This window comes from Oreochromis aureus, linkage group 3 (assembly GCF_013358895.1).
Source record: "Oreochromis aureus strain Israel breed Guangdong linkage group 3, ZZ_aureus, whole genome shotgun sequence".
Lineage (NCBI taxonomy): Eukaryota > Metazoa > Chordata > Actinopteri > Cichliformes > Cichlidae > Oreochromis > Oreochromis aureus.
Window position 1 is genome coordinate 105,327,452 of NC_052944.1, and position 18,063 is coordinate 105,345,514.

The following is an 18,063-nucleotide window of genomic DNA, read 5'->3' on the forward strand; positions in this document are numbered from 1 at the left end:
AGAAGCTTTGCAATTTTAAGACTGCTGCATCCCTCTGCAAGATATCTCACTATTTTGGACTTTTCTGAGCCTGTCAAGTCCTTTTTTTGACCCATTTTGCCAAAGGAAAGGAAGTTGCCTAATAATTATGCACACCTGATATAGGGTGTTGATGTCATTAGACCACACCCCTTCTCATTACAGAGATGCACATCACCTAATGTGCTTAATTGGTAGTAGGCTTTCGAGCCTATACAGCTTGGAGTAAGACAACATGCATGAAGATGATGATGTGGACAAAATACTCGTTTGCCTAATAATTCTGCACTCCCTGTATGTATCACTTTTATATAAGTAGATTTAAAGGATAACTATTGCCAAAATGCAACCTGGGCTGTTTTTTGTTTGTTTTTACTGTATCGATTTTGATGTGCTCAAATTTATGCCCCGGCCCCCTAGTATTCCCATTCACTGGCTATTGACCACAAAACAAAATCACGGTCAATCTCAAAAACGGCTCGTTTGTCGTAATTATGCTTTTAGATATATGTTTGTCTCATTTATAGTTAAAAAAAAAAACAGCCCAGGTTGCATTTTGACAATAGCTATCCTTTAAGAACTGTATATTTTACACTTAAGAAATCATTTATCATTAGATCTGTTTTTGGCAGCACGTTTTGTTCATTTCTGTGCATTTTGCTCAAGCACTGATCAAACTTTGTCCATTTTTTGCTGCAGAGGGGATCCTGCCAGTCCAAAGTGAACTCCTGATGGACATTGAAGTACTCCTGCAGAGCTTGTATCTTCGACACCATGCGCATTAGAAACTCCACTGAGTCCTTTCCTTCACCAAGGCAGGACCCAGTGACTCATTACTGTTGATAGGTCAGGGGCAGGTAATATTTTGTTTTGTTTATTCATTCCTCCATGGATTACCAGCCATATATATGGACACATGCTGTATTCTCAAGATCTATGCTGTTTTGTAGGAATAGAGAAAATGATATGTTTAGTCTGTTTTCAAATGGTATGTCAAATTTTCTCATTGTTTATCAGTAATATTCACTACCTTGGTTATATATGAGCATCTTTAGATTTTTCTATATTTAGCGGTTGCAAATGTAAAATGTACGGTAAACCATTTATGTTCCTCATATTGTACTGTATTTTTAGCAGTAAAATACCGGCAGCTGTGGTTGCCAGGAATTTACCGTAAAATGTATCTGGTCAAAATAAAATGCTGTAATTTGTTATACAATTTCACTGTGTTTTTTACTGTCAAAGGTTTTAATAAGGTTTAACATATTTCTGTTATTTTACAGTTATTTACAATAATAGGGTCTATCCTATTACTGTTAAATTAACAACAAATTACTGTAAATATTATTATATTATAACTTTTTTTTACTGCAAATATCCGTAAAAAGCTATGGAAAGTTGCATTTTTACATTAAATTGCTGTATAATTGACAAATATATTTGTTTTTTTCTATCATGATTTTGGTAAAATAACACGTTGTCTACCTTAAAATTTAGGGTTACAAAACCAGTATACCGTATTGTCTTTTACAGATTCCACATTTTTTTCACGGTATATTCCTGGCAACCACAGCTGCTGGTATTTTACCGTAAATTTGACAGTTTTTTTTTTTACAGTGTGATGTCTGTTTGTCTGTAAACCTTTGTTCTCCTCTTAGTTCCCGAGGTGGTGGAAGTAGTTAAAGGGATGCAGTCTGTCATTCTGCCATTTACAACTGAAGTCCTGAAGCTTCAGGATGTCACCGTGGAGTGGAAACACGAAGACAAGAAAGTCCACGTGCGTCAGAATGGCCGTAACCAGTCTCACGATCAGGAGGTGAATCAAGAGCCACTGACAAATGGAAACCTGCAACACACTGATGATGGTACCTACACCTGCACTGTCTACAGTGAGGGTGAAGAAATCCTGCTACAGAAAGTCGTGTCGATCACAGTGAGAGGTGAGAATAAATGTGTCAGAGTCCAGAAAGTAGCAAAAAGTAAAGCAGCTGTTTGTGCAGCCTCACGGATCAGACTCAGAATACTAATATTCCTGAGGAAATTACCGTATTTTGCAGATCATAAGGTGCATTAAGCAATACAAAACAGTCACTGTCAAACTTAATTCAACTCATTCAAAGTATCTCTCAACATTGTTTACATTGCATAAAATACTGAACAATACACTAACTTTTTCAGTTCATTCCGCTTCCACAAATCCTTCAAATTCTTCATCTTCAGTGTCGGAGTTTAACAGTTGGGCGATTTTGGCATCAAGCATGCCCAGATCACACTCATCTTTATTGGTCGGTCGGTGCTAAGCCCTGTGACAGACTGGCGACCTGTCCAGGGTGTACCCCACCTCTCACCCTATGACAGCTGGGATAGGCTCCAGCACCCCCTGCGACCCTGAAAAGGATAAGCAGAAGTGGATGGATAGATGGTCTCATTGCTGTTACTTAGCTGTTTAGTGATGATTACATCCTTTGTAAAAGCTCGGACGACACTTGAGACTGATGCCTTAGCCCAAGCATCCGTGATCCATTGGTGTAACTCACCCGTCCATCCAGCCCTTTGGGTTAGTCTTGAAGAATGTGGGGAACTTTTCTTTTGGCGAAGACTTCCTCTTGAAAATGACCATGGGTGGTAATTTTGGCCATTAGAATGGCAACCGCGGACTACAGTGAAGGATGACTTCTCCTTCCCTGTGGTGAGCATAGACACCATACTGGTCCCTGTTTTCAGTAGCGGTTTTAGATACGGGCGACACGGGCGGTTGCCCGGGGAGGCAATGTGGTGGGGGCGGCATCACGGGCATCGGCAAAAAAAAAAAAAAATGCTCGTACTCATGCTGCCCCGACATCATGCCAGCGCATATTGGGAATGGCATAGGCACCGATCGGTTTTCTATCGCCCATTTGCTGGGAGTAAGGGCGCCCTCCGTTTGCGAAGTGTGCCTGCTGCTTGCCACACAGGGAGGAGAGGGCGGGGCGGCGGGGGATTCTCTGGCTGGCTAGAGCAGCGTCTAATAACCAACTCGCAAAACAAAACAAAATAAAAACAAACCAACAAACACGAAAACACCAGACATCATGATACAGACTTATAATTTGCACCGATGTTTTTTCAAACTTCTATATGCGAAAACTGAGCGCGAGAGCCCTCGGTGCGCCTGCTCGCTGCTGAAGTCAAAGTAAACTTTATTGTCATCTCCGCTACATACAGTCCAGTATATAGAGACACGAGACGACGAGGCTCCAGTTACAGCAGTGCAAGTAAACAAACAATATATATAAGAAGAGTAAGAAAATACATAAACACTTAAGGAATACGGGTAAAGGGATCAATAACAATTTAAAATGTATATTTTATATTTTGTTGATTTAAAGTCTCACACACAACCCGTTTTTAAAGTTTAAAAAACAGAGAAAGAGGAGGAGTGTAGCGACTTCCACAGTAGCTAGAGGCCGGGGATTGAGCCTGCCTATTTGCCTGATGCGCTGTCAACTTTACGCAATAATGCGAGCGGTGGAGTTGCTTGCTTGTGTTATGATTTAATGTTGTCAGTGTTTTGTTTTATGTTATGTTTAAGGATTTGTTCTCATTTCCTGTTTTATTGTGAAGGTCTGCGTCTCATGTGAGTGTGTTCAGTTTTACCTCTGTCTCGTCTTGTTGATTGTTCCCAGCTGTGTTCCCCACCTGTGTGTAATCTCCCTGTGTTTCTCTGTGGGTATTTAAGTCCGAGGGACCGCTTCAGCATTCCGTCGTCGCTGGAGGGTCCGAGGGACCGCTTCAGCATTCGTCTCCGCTGGAGGGTCCAAGGGGCCTGTCCAGCCTTCATTCGTCTCCGCTGGAGGGTCCGAGGGACCGCTTCAGCCTTCATTCGTTTCAGCTGGAGGGTCCGGAGGACCGCTTCAGGCATTCCGTCTTCGCTGGAGGGTCCGAGGGACCGCTTCAGCCATTCATCTCCGCTGGAGGGTCCAAGGGGCCTGTCCAGCCTTCATTCGTTTCAGCTGGAGGGTCCGGAGGACCGCTTCAGGCATTCCGTCTCCGCTGGAGGGTCCGAGGGACCGCTTCAGCCTTCCGTCTTCACTGGAGGGTCCGAGGGACCGCTTCAGCCTTCCGTCTTCACTGGAGGGTCCAAGGGGCCTGTCCAGCCTTCATTCGTCTCCGCTGGAGGGTCCGAGGGACCGCTTCAGCATTCCGTCTGCCTGCAGAATAGCGGCCAGTGCCTTGTGCGCTGGTCCTCCAGGACTACAGCATTCATGGCTCTCTAGGTCATGAATCAAACATTTTCATTTGGGGTTAAATGTTTGATTTTTTGAGTGGGGGGAAATGTTATGATTTAATGTTGTCAGTGTTTTGTTTTATGTTATGTTTAAGGATTTGTTCTCATTTCCTGTTTTATTGTGAAGGTCTGCGTCTCATGTGAGTGTGTTCAGTTTTACCTCTGTCTGTCTTGTTGATTATTCCCAGCTGTGTTCCCCACCTGTGTGTAATCTCCCTGTGTTTCCCTGTGTGTATTTAAGTCGCGTCCTCTGTCTTTGTAGTTTGGCTGGTCCGTCTGTGTATCCACCGTGTCTCATCCGTGTGTTTCCCTGCTGCCCAACCGTCATCTGTTTTCTGCTGGCTGTTATTCGTGTTCAGGTTTGTGTTTCTGTTCAGGGTCAGTAGTTTAGTTTTTCCCAGTATAGTTTAGTTCTCCGTTCACCATTTTGTCCATCTCTTTTGTTGTGTTTGCCTTAGTGGCACCAGCCATTTTTTAGCCAACCTGGTTGTCCAGTTTAAGATAAAGCCTCTTCTCATCCCACAATCCGGTATCCATCTTCTTTTATGTTGCGGCTATGAGCCGGGTCGTAACACTTGTTTATTAAAGTGCTTGAAAAGTTTACAGAGCAATGTGATCGGCTCGCGATTCAAACTCTTAAAACATCACAGGCTCTAATGCAACAAGGGGAAACTCGTTGTGCTGCGGTCAACAAAAACTACGGCTACCCAGCCCTCCTCTCTGTCAAAATCAAACCAGTGAAAGACAGACTGACAACGCCCTCTTAATGTCACCGCTAGCACCCACGTGACTCCAGTTACACATCACCATAGCAACCAAATAAACGAAAACCCAGTGATCATTAAAATTCAGTACATTTAATTATGGCTCCTACAAGGAGAAATGAGCAAAGATACAGGTAAGCAGATGTGTCATTGGATAATGGCTGGTCATGTATCCTGAAACATTAAGAATCAGAATACTTTCTTAATCCCTGTGGGTTACAGTTCCTCCAAGAAGAAATGGCAAAAAAGTAACAGTAACAGACTAAACTCCAAACAATATATACAATAATATAATATTAATTAGTCAGTTTGTTGATTGTTGATTTGTCCTGTTCCCATTGTATGACGAATTATGATGTCTGTTTAGTAGCTGCATACTCTCTGCATAGTAGAGTATGCAGGGGGCGCCAGAGGGGTGTTCGCCCAGGGCGCCAAACAGGCTAGGACCGCCACTGCCTGTTTTCTTGACATTATGGTAAATGGGGATTTCAAAGGTGAGGCGACCTCATCCATGCTGGTGATGTGTTCTGGCCAGATCTTCTTTTTAGTGATCTTATTCTTGCAGTAGGTGCGAAAAATGGCCAGCTTTTCTTTGTAATCCCTAAGCAATTGTTTTGAGATGGTAGTTCTTGTGCAGATTGAGAGATTTTGCCTTTTCATAAAACAGAAGCACCAAGAAGGTCTTCCTTGAAAGACGTTGATCTATGTCACGCACTACTGTTGTTGCCTTGAGTCGAATAGAGACCATAGAGATGCTTCTACCTGCTGTTCTTTGTTCAATAACCCACTGTTCAATTATGTCCTCTATCTGTGGATGTCGCACCTTCTTCCCTCTAAAATGTTATTTGGTCTTCTTTATTGGAGCACGCCATCTTCTTGCTTCCCCCACTTCCATACCATTGATTCATTGATACTGAATTCTCTCACAGCTGCTCTATTCCCATGTTCTAGAGCGTAACTTATTGTCTTGATGTTGAAATCTGCTTTGTAAGCATATCTCTTAGCAGGTGCCATTTTGGGCTCCTTATACACACACAATATGGTAATAATATGTTGAAGTACAGTTAATATTAGTCTGCGAGGCTCCTGACTAAGGAAGCCGCATTTCTACAAGAATCCATCAAGTGGTGAGTTTTTGTAGCTTATCTGTGGGAACACCAAGGCGTTCCCAGGCCAGCCAAGAGATATGATCTCTCCCGCATGTCTTGGGTCTGCCTAGGGGCCTCCTCCTGCTGGGATATGCTCAGACACCTCACCCAGGAGGCATCCTCCTCAGATGTCCAAACCACATCAACTGGTTCCTTTCGATATTCAATTCAATTCAATTCAATTTTATTTATATAGCGCCAAATCACAACAAAAGTCACCTCAAGGATATTGAAGAGTCCCTCTCAAATGACCGCGCTCCTCCTCCTAATTCTAAAGGAGAACCCAAAGACCCTTCAAAGAAAACAAATTTCTGCCACTTGTATCCGTGACCTCATTCTTTTGGTCACCACCCAGAGGAGGGTAGGAATAACGATTAACCAGTAAATCCACAGCTTCGAGTTTACGGTCAGCTTGCTCTTTACCACATGTCTGTTTCACTCCAGACTTCACCCCAATCTAGCTAACAAGCTTGCCCCCCACCTTCCTCTCACTCGTGATAAAGATTCTGACATATTTGAATTGCTCCACTTGGGATAGTAACTCTTCTCTGACTCAGAGTAGGCACTCAACCCTTTTTCAGCTGAGAGCCATGGTTTTGGACTTGGAAGTGTTAAATGTCATTGTTTGCCAGAATCACTAATCCTGCCAGTTTCTGTCAGCTGCATCTGAATTCTCACAAGCTAACCAAGCCCAATAAGTTTCCTTCTTAAGCCATCAGGTGATCCGGCTAACCACCAGGTGATGATCAGCTTACTCAGCACCTCTCTTTAACCAAGTGTCTAAGACGTACAGCCACAGATCTGTTGATAAAATTACAAAATCAATCCTTGACGTGTGATCTAGAGTGACCTGATGCCATGTCTACTTATGAACACACTTATGCTTGAATACGGACAAGCTGTGGTTAGCAAGTCCAATAACAGAACTTCACTCGCATTCAGATCTGTTAGGCCGTTTGTCTCAATCACACACCTCCAGGTCACACTGTCAATGCCCATGTGGGTGTTGAGGTGCCCCAGCAGCACAACAATGGAGTCCCTGGATGAGACACTTTCCAGCACCCCACTACACCCCAAGTCTGGGTAATCTGAACCGTCATTTGGGACATAGGCACAAATGACAGTCATGACCCATTTCCCAACCTAAAGGCACAGTGAGGCAATCCTCTCATTTGCCTGGGTAAACCCTCCAAAAAAGGCAGTTAACTGGGTGGGTACGATTATACCCACTCCTGCCCATCGCCGTCAGTCAGCTTCTTTCATCTCATGGTCTGGGGTTGTCCAACTCTTTTTATTTGAGACTCTTTCATTGATGCCTGCCATTGTAGACATTTAAAAACAATTCAGACTGCAGTACTTACAGTGAGCTCGCAGGATGTGTGCTTGCCCAGCCTGACAGTTAATAAACTATGACAGTAAGAACTATGAATGGCTTTCATTGATGTCGCATTGTATTTCTCTGTGCACCTCATGTTCTACTCTGTTCTGATCTCAGTGTACCCGGTGGAAATGGTGAATGCGACACAAGGAGAGAAGTCTATCCTGCTGCCTTTTAAAGTCACAGATCACCTTCCTCAGGATGTCAAAGTTGAGTGGAGACTCATTAACCCTGAAGACCGGATGGTCTACGTGTATGAAAGGAGTAAAAATGAGTCTCCTTCACGGGACCATGTATACAGAGGTCGTGCAGAGATGACTGAAGATCCACTGACAACTAAAGACCTCAGTCTGACCCTGAAAGACCTCCGCCTCACTGACAGTGGAGTCTACACCTGCACCGTCTACAACAAGGATGGACACATGCTGCTACAGAAAGTAGTGACTCTCAGTGTCAGAGGTGAGAGTAACAGCTGTTTGCCCACATTAACTAAAAACAGGAGTAAAGGGTTAGGGTTAGAGATGATGGAGGATCACACTCACTCACTGATGTCTGCACATCTAATTTTGACCTCTGTTTTCATCTCAGACTATCCACTGGAGATGGTGGAAGTGACACAGGGAGAGGCGTCTGTCCTGCTGCCCTTTAAAATCACAGAAGACCTCCTTCAGGACATCAAAGTAGAGTGGAAACATCAAAATATCATCGTCCATGTGTATCAGAACAGCCAAAACCAGTCTCTCTTAATGGATGAGGATTATAAAGGCCGCACAGAGATGAATGAAGAGCCTCTGAAAAATAAAGACCTCAGTTTGACCCTGAAAGGCCTCCAACTTAGTGACCGTGGTGGCTACACCTGCACCGTCTACAACAAGGATGGCAGCATCCTGCTACAGAAAGTAGTGACACTCAGTGTCAGAGGTGAGTGTAACAGCTGTTTGTCTACAATAACTTAAAACGGGAGTAAATAGCTGCTGGTTACACAGCAGAGGAGATGATGGATGATGATGGTCTGTCTGTCTGTTCTCCTCTCAGGATACCAGACAGAGATGGTGGAGGTGATGGAGGGAGAGGGGTCTGTCCTAATCCCTTTTAAAATCACAGGTGACCTTCCATATGACATCAAAGCAGAGTGGAGACTCACTCACCCTGAAGAAAAGATGGTCCATGTGTATGAGAGTGGAAACAACCTCTCAGATGAAGACGACCAGGAGCAGGTTTACAGTAGCCGCACAGAGATGAATGAAGATCCTGTGACTACTAAAGACCTCAGTCTGATCCTGAAAGACCTCCACCTCACTGACAGTGGAGTCTACACCTGCACCGTCTACAACAAGTATGGATACAAGCTGCTACAGAAATCAGTGACTCTCAGTGTCAGAGGTGAGAGTAACATCTGTTTGTCCAAAATAAGTGAGAATGAAATCACTGTTATCTGTCTTTCAGTGTGATCCTGATGTGCTCTGTTCTCTCCTCAGATAGAAAGTCTGACATTAAGGTTGAAGATGGGGGACACATCTGATACAGGTCAGTAAACACATCATAAACCCACTCAGAGTCCTGTGCAGTTTGCAGGAGTTGGGCTCCTATGACTTCCATATGTAAAAAGATCAGCAGCCCCGTGTCTGGTTATTGGCCACGCCCTGACCCCACAAATACATCATGTCTGACCAACTTATTTAGACGATAGCCTGCCAGGACAGTGGACCTTCATTCTCCACCATTAGATTTTATATGATGTTACTGTGAACCAGCAAAGCCAGTAGCAATGCTGTTTCATAAGTGTCAAAGCTGCATCACACAGATTCTTCTCCTGGTTCTGCCAAACAAAGCTCTGATAAACTGACTCCTGTTGTTAATCCAATGATCTGCTTTGCAAACACAACTGGATCAAATTCTGATTCCTAATGTTTTCATATCTTTCTTTAAAAACTGTTTCCTGTTGTTTGTGCTTGGAAAATGCAGTTTGACATTACATGACATCAGTGACTTGAAATGTGCAATTCACTTGTATTCTTATTCCTATTTATTCTATTTATCCCTTTTGTATATTTTATTTATATATGTCTCTGTATTTATATTCTCCCTCTCTCTCTCTCTCTCTCTATATATATATATATACATATATACAGTGTTGGGAAGGTTACTTTTAAAATTTATTCCATTACAGAATACTGAATACATGCCCCAAAATGTATTCTGTAACGTATTCCGTTACGTTACTCAATGAGAGTAACGTATTCTGAATACTTTGGATTACTTAATATATTATCATGCTGTTTAAAACTACATGAATGTCCTATTGCTGTGATTTATTACTGTTACTGAAGGTCCGCGGCTCCGAACCGTAGTAAAGGGACCTCTGGCTAATACGTCCGGTTCGTGTCGGGCTGGTAGCCGAAAACTAGCTTTACTTTGTTGTCTGGGTCAACTTTGCTTGGGGAGACAGAGAGAGGCGTTGAAAGGCTGCTCCAACGGAACTTATTTTTTCCGGAGGAAAACACGAACACAGTGTACAGTTGAGTCTTAATAGCTTACTTACAAATGGGCTCCTCAGGCACTCTTCTTGGCTGCAGTGGTTATTATTATATTTACATGCTTCCAGCTCCCGTTTTTGCTCCGTGACAGCTCGGACTTTTCCTTTTTCTCCCTCCCTCGCTCACAGACACATAACGTGTATGGCAGTCCATTCTCCCTGCAGCACGGACTACACTGCCCATCGGACTACACTGCCCATCAGGCTACATGCTTTAGAGCTATGCCTGTAGCATTCTGCCTTTTAGCTTAGCACAACAACAACAACAAAAAAGCGCTCTCTCACCCAGGAAACACGCAGAGAGAGAGCGTCACCCTGTAACCATGGCAACCGTAACGCTGCCGCCTGGAACAACAGAACGTAGCTGTCAAACAAACCCAAACAGTCCTGACCCGCGACAATATGAAACAGGAAAGTACCGCCGTGTATTCCATTTATTTCAACAAAGTAACTGTATTCTGAATACCACCTTTAAAGCGGTAACTGTAACGGAATACAGTTACTCATATTTTGTATTCTGAATACGTAACGGCGGTACATGTATTCCGTTACTCCCCAACACTGCATATATATATATATATATATATATATTTACAGTGGCTTGCAAAAGTATTCGGCCCCCTTGAACTTTTCCACATTTTGTCACATTACAGCCACAAACATGAATCAATTTTATTGGAATTCCAGGTGAAAGACCAATACAAAGTGGTGTACACGTGAGAAGTGGAACGGAAATCATACATGATTCCAAACATTTTTACAAATAAAAACTGAAAAGTGGGTGTGCGTAATTATTCAGCCCCCTGAGTCAATACTTTGTAGAACCACCTTTTGCTGCAATTACAGCTGCCAGTCTTTAGGGTATGTCTCTACCAGCTTTGCACATCTACAGACTGAAATCCTTGCCCATTCTTCTTTGCAAAACAGCTCCAGCTCAGTCAGATTAGATGGACAGCGTTTGTGAACAGCAGTTTTCAGATCTTGCCACAGATTCTCGATTGGATTTAGATCTGGACTGTGACTGGGCCATTCTAACACATGGATATGTTTTGTTTTAAACCATTCCATTGTTGCCCTTGCTTTATGTTTAGGGTTGTTCTCCTGCTGGAAGGTGAACCTCCGCCCCAGTCTCAAGTCTTTTGCAGACTCCAAGAGGTTTTCTTCCAAGATTGCCCTGTATTTGGCTCCATCCATCTTCCCATCAACTCTGACCAGCTTCCCTGTCCCTGCTGAAGAGAAGCACCCCAGAGCATGATGCTGCCACCACCATATTTGACAGTGGGGATGGTGTGTTCAGAGTGATGTGCAGTGTTAGTTTTCCGCCACACATAGCGTTTTTGCATTTTGGCCAAAAGTTCCATTTTGGTCTCATCTGACCAGAGCACCTTCTTCCACATGTTTGCTGTGTCCCCCACATGACTTGTGACAAACTGCAAACGGGACTTCTTATGGTTTTCTGTTAACAATGGCTTTCTTCTTGCCACTCTTCCATAAAGGCCAACTTTGTGCAGTGCACGACTAATAGTTGTCCTATGGACAGATTCCCCCACCTGAGCTGTAGATCTCTGCAGCTCGTCCAGAGTCACCATGGGCCTCTTGGCTGCATTTCTGATCAGCGCTCTCCTTGTTCAGCCTGTGAGTTTAGGTGGACGGCCTTGTCTTGGTAGGTTTACAGTTGTGCCATACTCCTTCCATTTCTGAATGATCGCTTGAACAGTGCTCCGTGGGATGTTCAAGGCTTGGGAAATCTTTTTGTAGCCTAAGCCTGCTTTAAATTTCTCAATAACTTTATCTCTGACCTGTCTGGTGTGTTCTTTGGACTTCATGGTGTTGTTGCTCCCAATATTCTCTAAGACAACCTCTGAGGCAGTTGTGGAGCTGTTTTACAAAGAAGAATGGGCAAGGATTTCAGTCTCTAGATGTGCAAAGCTGGTAGAGACATACCCTAAAAGACTGGCAGCTGTAATTGCAGCAAAAGGTGCTTCTACAAAGTATTGACTCAGGGGGCTGAATAATTACGCACACCCCACTTTTCAGTTATTTATTTATAAAAAATGTTTGGAATCATGTATGATTTCCATTCCACTTCTCACGTGTACACCACTTTGTATTGGTCTTTCACCTGGAATTCCAATAACATTGATTCATGTTTGTGGCTGTAATGTGACAAAATGTAGAAAAGTTCAAGGGGGCCGAATACTTTTGCAAGCCACTGTATATATAAAAACACCCATCTCGCTCCTGCGGGCGGTTTATCCTTCAAGCTCGGGTCCTCTACCAGAGGCCGGGGAGCTTGAGGGTCCTGCGGAGTATCTTAGCTGTTCCCAGGACTGCGCTCTTCTGGACAGAGATCTCCGATGTTGTTCCCGGGATCTGCTGGAGCCACTTGCCTAGCTTGGGAGTCACCGCACCTAGTGCTCCGATTACCACGGGGACCACCGTTACCTTCACCCTCCACATCCTCTCGAGCTCTTCTCTGAGCCCTTGGTATTTCTCCAGCTTCTCGTGTTCCTTCTTCCTGATATTACTGTCATTCGGAACCGCTACATCGATCACTACGGCCGTCTTCTTCTGTTTGTCTACCACCACTATGTCCGGTTGGTTAGCCACCACCATTTTGTCCGTCTGTATCTGGAAGTCCCACAGGATCTTAGCCCGGTCATTCTCCATCACCCTTGGGGGCATCTCCCATTTTGACCTCGGGACTTTCAGGTTATATTCGGCACAGATGTTCCTGTACACTATGCCGGCCACTTGGTTATGGCGTTCCATGTATGCCCTGCCTGCTAGCATCTTGCACCCTGCTGTTATGTGCTGGATTGTCTCTGGGGCATCTTTACACAGCCTGCACCTGGGGTCTTGCCTGGTGTGATAGACCCCAGCCTCTATGGATCTTGTACTCAGAGCTTGTTCCCGTGCTGCCATGATTAGTGCCTCTGTGCTGTCTTTCAGTCCAGCTTTGTCCAGCCACTGGTAGGATTTCTGGATATCAGCCACCTCCTCTATCTCCTGGTGGTACATACCGTGCAGGGGCCTGTCCTTCCATGATGGTTCCTCGCCTTCCTCCTCTTTCTTGGGTTTCTGCTGCCTGAGGTATTCACTGAGCACTCGGTCAGTTGGGGCCATCTTCCCAATGTATTCTTGGATGTTCGTTGTCTCATCCTGGACTGTGGTGCTGACACTCACCATTGTAACCAAGGGGTTACATGAATAGGATGAGGGACCTATGGATATGTATATATATATGTGTGTGTGTGTGTGTGTGTGTGTGTGTGTGTGTGTATATATATATATATATATATATCACTGTATTACTTCCAGGCTGGACTACTGTAATTCTTTATTATCAGGATGTCCTAAAAACTCTCTGAAAAGCCTTCAGCTAATCCAAAATGCTGCGGCAAGAGTCCTGACAGGGACTAGAAAGAGAGAGCATATTTCTCCTGTTTTGGCTTCCCTTCATTGGCTTCCTGTTAAATCCAGAATTGAATTCAAAATCCTGCTCCTCACATACAAGGTCTTAAATAATCAGGCCCCATCTTATCTTAATGACCTTGTAGTACCATATCACCCTATTAGAGCACTTCGCTCTCGCTCTGCAGGCCTACTTCTTGTTCCTAGAGTATTTAAAAGTAGAATGGGAGGGAGAGCCTTCAGTTTTCAGGCCCCTCTTCTGTGGAACCAGCTTCCAGTTTGGATTCGGGAGACAGACACTATCTCTACTTTCAAGATTAAGCTTAAAACTTTCCTTTTTGCTAAAGCATGTAGTTAGGACTGGACCAGGTGACCAGGAGAGAGATAAGTTGGGGCCGAAGGCGCAAAATACGCACTTCCTGTGTGCTGTGATGAAGAAACAGCTGATGATGTTCCTCCTTCACCACTAAACAGCTCAACTGTGTCTCTGTGACACTTACAGAGACACAAACAGAGCAGAGTCCAGATGTGATGTCTTTGGAAAAACAGGAATTTTACATCCAACCTCTGGAAACATCTGCACAGAGACACAGCTGGAACATCTCTCTGTCTGTACCTAAAACAATGATGGACACTTCATCGCTCTGCTGTCCAGATGAGTTCTCACAGAAGTAACTTCCATCAGAGGAGACGGAGCGATCCAGAACACAGGAGGAACCAAGAAGCCTCCCAAAGCCTGCAGCTGCTCCACAGTCCTCAGTGAGTCCTCCTCTGCTCCTCTTCACTGTCCATCCATCAGCTGTCTGTCCATCATCAACACAACTCAGATACACTGAAGAAGATCCTCTGAAGACCTGCTGAAGGTTTACACACAGACAGAGTAAATGTATTTGTGTTCTTGTTGGAGTCTCACTGATTGTTTCACTTCATCAACTCACCTGCAGAAACAGTCAGTGCAGACAGCAGCAGCACACACACACCTGCAACAGGAGGTCAGAGGTCACTGAGGGTCAGAGGTCACTGTAAGTGTGATCCAAAGTTCTAGTTGTTTGGACAGGTTACCTCTGGCAGGGTCTTCCAAGAGAAATTGGTATTTGCATGAGCCATTCTTCTTTCAGGCTCAGCCAGGTTGTATGATAAGTGTTGGTTGTCAGCTTATTATGCAGTTTGTATGTTTTTATATCAAGCTAGAAACTGAATAATTTGGTCTTTAAACTGCAGCAGTTTGTCCCCCCTGATGATGAAGCTCCCGGTGAACAGTGTCTGTCAGTGTCAGGATGTTTGGAGCTTCGCCTTTTTCACACCATGTGCCTCGGGACTTAACGACTGTCTTCTGTAACCATATGTGGTCTGATATATCCTGACTGAGCCGCTGTGGTTACTAAATGTTTCCACTGTAAAATAATTTCGATTAGAGTCGATCGTTGAACATTTAGAATCAAAGAAACTTCACAAACCAACGTGTTTCAGCGGTACGACCCTGTTACAGTACTAGCCTCACATTTACTGAGCTCTTTAGAAAGATGCATTCTTTCAGTGATGTTTCTAAATGCAGTCTGCATGGCAGCTGCTGGATTTTATACACCTGTGCTTATAAGACTAGAAACACATGATTTCAGTGATTAATGGTTGTGGCCCACAGTTTCGACATTTTGGGTATTTTCTAATAAACACAGCCTTTGAATGATGCAGGTGACTCTGAAGATGGTCTGTTGTCCTTTCCAGGGCGAATTCCTAAATGTGGGTTTTCCTCTGTGAGTGTGTGTTGGAGCTCAGATGATATCATGAATCAATGAGTAGACGAACGTTTGACTCACCGAGGAGCAGAGAGGCAGACGGGGTCTGAATGCTTTAAGTCTGAGCAGCAGAGACGTCTTCAGCTTCACCACTTCCCTGTTAACACTTTCACTGTCTGAGCAAACGCTCCACTGATGAGAAGCACACTCACACAGCGCCCGGTAGGTTTTGATACATTTTTGTGTCCATAAATGTGATCATCATTTAAAAGCTGCATTGTGTATATAATCAGGTTTTATTTGTCTAATATTGCGTTTGTTTAATGATTGGAATCAATAAGTGTGACAAACATGCACAGAGGGAGGGAGTCTACTGTGCAGAGTTGGTCATAGTATTAGTTGTGCGGTAATTTACAACAGCCCCATAATGTGCGTCGGCCCACTGGGCCCCGTACCCCAGATGTCCTGCCCGCCATGAACCAAAGAAAGCTGCTGACAGGAGAAGAAGAGCTGCAAACAGAGAATCCTCAGACAGGACTGGCTCACAGACGCCCTCTGCTGGTTGTTGCATAAATTTATGTATGTACAGTGGCTTGCAAAAGTATTCGGCCCCCTTGAACTTTTCCACATTTTGTCACATTACAGCCACAAACATGAATCAATTTTATTGGAATTCCACGTGAAAGACCAATACAAAGTGGTGTACACGTGAGAAGTGGAACGGAAATCATACATGATTCCAAACATTTTTTACAAATAAATGACTGAAAAGTGGGGTGTGCGTAATTATTCAGCCCCCTGAGTCAATACTTTGTAGAACCACCTTTTGCTGCAGTTACAGCTGCCAGTCTTTTAGGGTATGTCTCTACCAGCTTTGCACATCTACAGACTGAAATCTTTGCCCATTCTTCTTTGCAAAACAGCTCCAGCTCAGTCAGATTAGATGGACAGCGTTTGTGAACAGCAGTTTTCAGATCTTGCCACAGATTCTCGATTGGATTTAGATCTGGACTTTGACTGGGCCATTCTAACACATGGATATGTTTTGTTTTAAACCATTCCATTTTTGCCCTGGTTTTATGTTTAGGGTCGTTGTCCTGCTGGAAGATGAACCTCCGCCCCAGTCTCAAGTCTTTTGCAGACTCCAAGAGGTTTTCTTCCAAGATTGCCCTGTATTTGGCTCCATCCATCTTCCCATCAACTCTGACCAGCTTCCCTGTCCCTGCTGAAGAGAAGCACCCCCAGAGCATGATGCTGCCACCACCATATTTGACAGTGGGGATGGTGTGTTCAGAGTGATATGCAGTGTTAGTTTTCCGCCACACATAGCGTTTTGCATTTTGGCCAAAAAGTTCCATTTTGGTCTCCTCTGACCAGAGCACCTTCTTCCACATGTTTGCTGTGTCCCCCACATGGCTTGTGGCAAACTGCAAACGGGACTTCTTGTGGCTTTCTTCTTGCCACTCTTCCATAAAGGCCAACTTTGTGCAGTGCACGACTAATAGTTGTCCTATGGACAGATTCCCCCACCTGAGCTGTAGATCTCTGCAGCTCGTCCAGAGTCACCATGGGCCTCTTGGCTGCATTTCTGATCAGCGCTCTCCTTGTTCAGCCTGTGAGTTTAGGTGGACGGCCTTGTCTTGGTAGGTTTACAGTTGTGCCATACTCCTTCCATTTCTGAATGATCGCTTGAACAGTGCTCCGTGGGATGTTCAAGGCTTGGGAAATCTTTTTGTAGCCCAAGCCTGCTTTAAATTTCTCAGTAACTTTATCCCTGACCTGTCTGGTGTCTAAATCCAATCGAGAATCTGTGGAAAGATCTGAAAACTGCTGTTTACAAATGCTGTCCATCTAATCTGACTGAGCTGGAGCTGTTTTGCAAAGAAGAATGGGCAAGAATTTCAGTCTGTAGATGTGCAAAGCTGGTAGAGACATACCCTAAAAGACTGGCAGCTGTAATTGCAGCAAAAGGTGGTTCTACAAAGTATTGACTCAGGGGGCTGAATAATTATGCACACCCCACTTTTCAGTTATTTATTTGTAAAAAATGTTTGGAATCATGTATGATTTTCGTTCCACTTCTCACGTGTACACCACTTTGTATTGGTCTTTCATGTGGAATTCCAATAAAATTGATTCATGTTTGTGGCTGTAATGTGACAAAATGTGGAAAAGTTCAAGGGGGCCGAATACTTTTGCAAGCCACTGTATGTCTCAGTGTTTCATAAACACTCAAACACATGATGGACTTCACGTAACATGTTCTGTTTACCGTGATTATGTGGCTTTTGTCAAAGGTCTTTGGCTCTGAATGTGGTTTCTGTTTCTGTCTGTTCAGCTTTTACTTTAAATGATTATGTCCTGTTATATCTCAGCTGTGAGGCTCACCAGCTGCTGAATATAAGCATCTGAATGCAGCACTCTTAAAAACAGGAAGGTTTCAGGTGAGTTTTATTCATAAGGTCATAAAAAGCTTCAAGTTTCTACAAGTAACAATTTAAAATCAGATAAAGGCCCATACAGAGAAGACTTTACAGGAAACATTCGATTAGCAAGCAGAGTGGGTTAATATAGCATAACAAAGTAATCACGTGACATGACGGTTTAATCATGTGACACCAACAGAGCTGAACTTTGACCTCTGCTCCAGTGCAGATATGTCAGTGTTACTGATGTCACAGCTCCACCACTGAGACGTCCCACAGGTTTGATGTTGACGCTCTGTCAGCTCAACAATCACATTTAACATTTAAACGCTGATCACAGCTTCATCTATGAGAAACATCAGAGCGCCTGTTTAAC

The 18,063-nt window shown here is 43.9% G+C and overlaps 1 protein-coding gene across 1 annotated transcript in view; it reads left to right on the forward strand.

Moving 5' to 3' along the window:
• Positions 1-1,700: 1,700 nt before the first annotated feature.
• Positions 1,701-18,063, forward strand: part of LOC116326938 (muscle M-line assembly protein unc-89-like) — a 48,552-nt gene continuing 32,189 nt past the window's right edge. The window contains exons 1-4 of the mRNA XM_039609000.1: positions 1,701-1,958; positions 7,693-8,034; positions 8,164-8,496; positions 8,611-8,958. Coding sequence (XP_039464934.1) covers positions 1,706-1,958; positions 7,693-8,034; positions 8,164-8,496; positions 8,611-8,958 — 1,276 coding nt within the window. The 5' untranslated portion in view covers positions 1,701-1,705. The remainder of the gene's footprint in view (positions 1,959-7,692; positions 8,035-8,163; positions 8,497-8,610; positions 8,959-18,063) is intronic.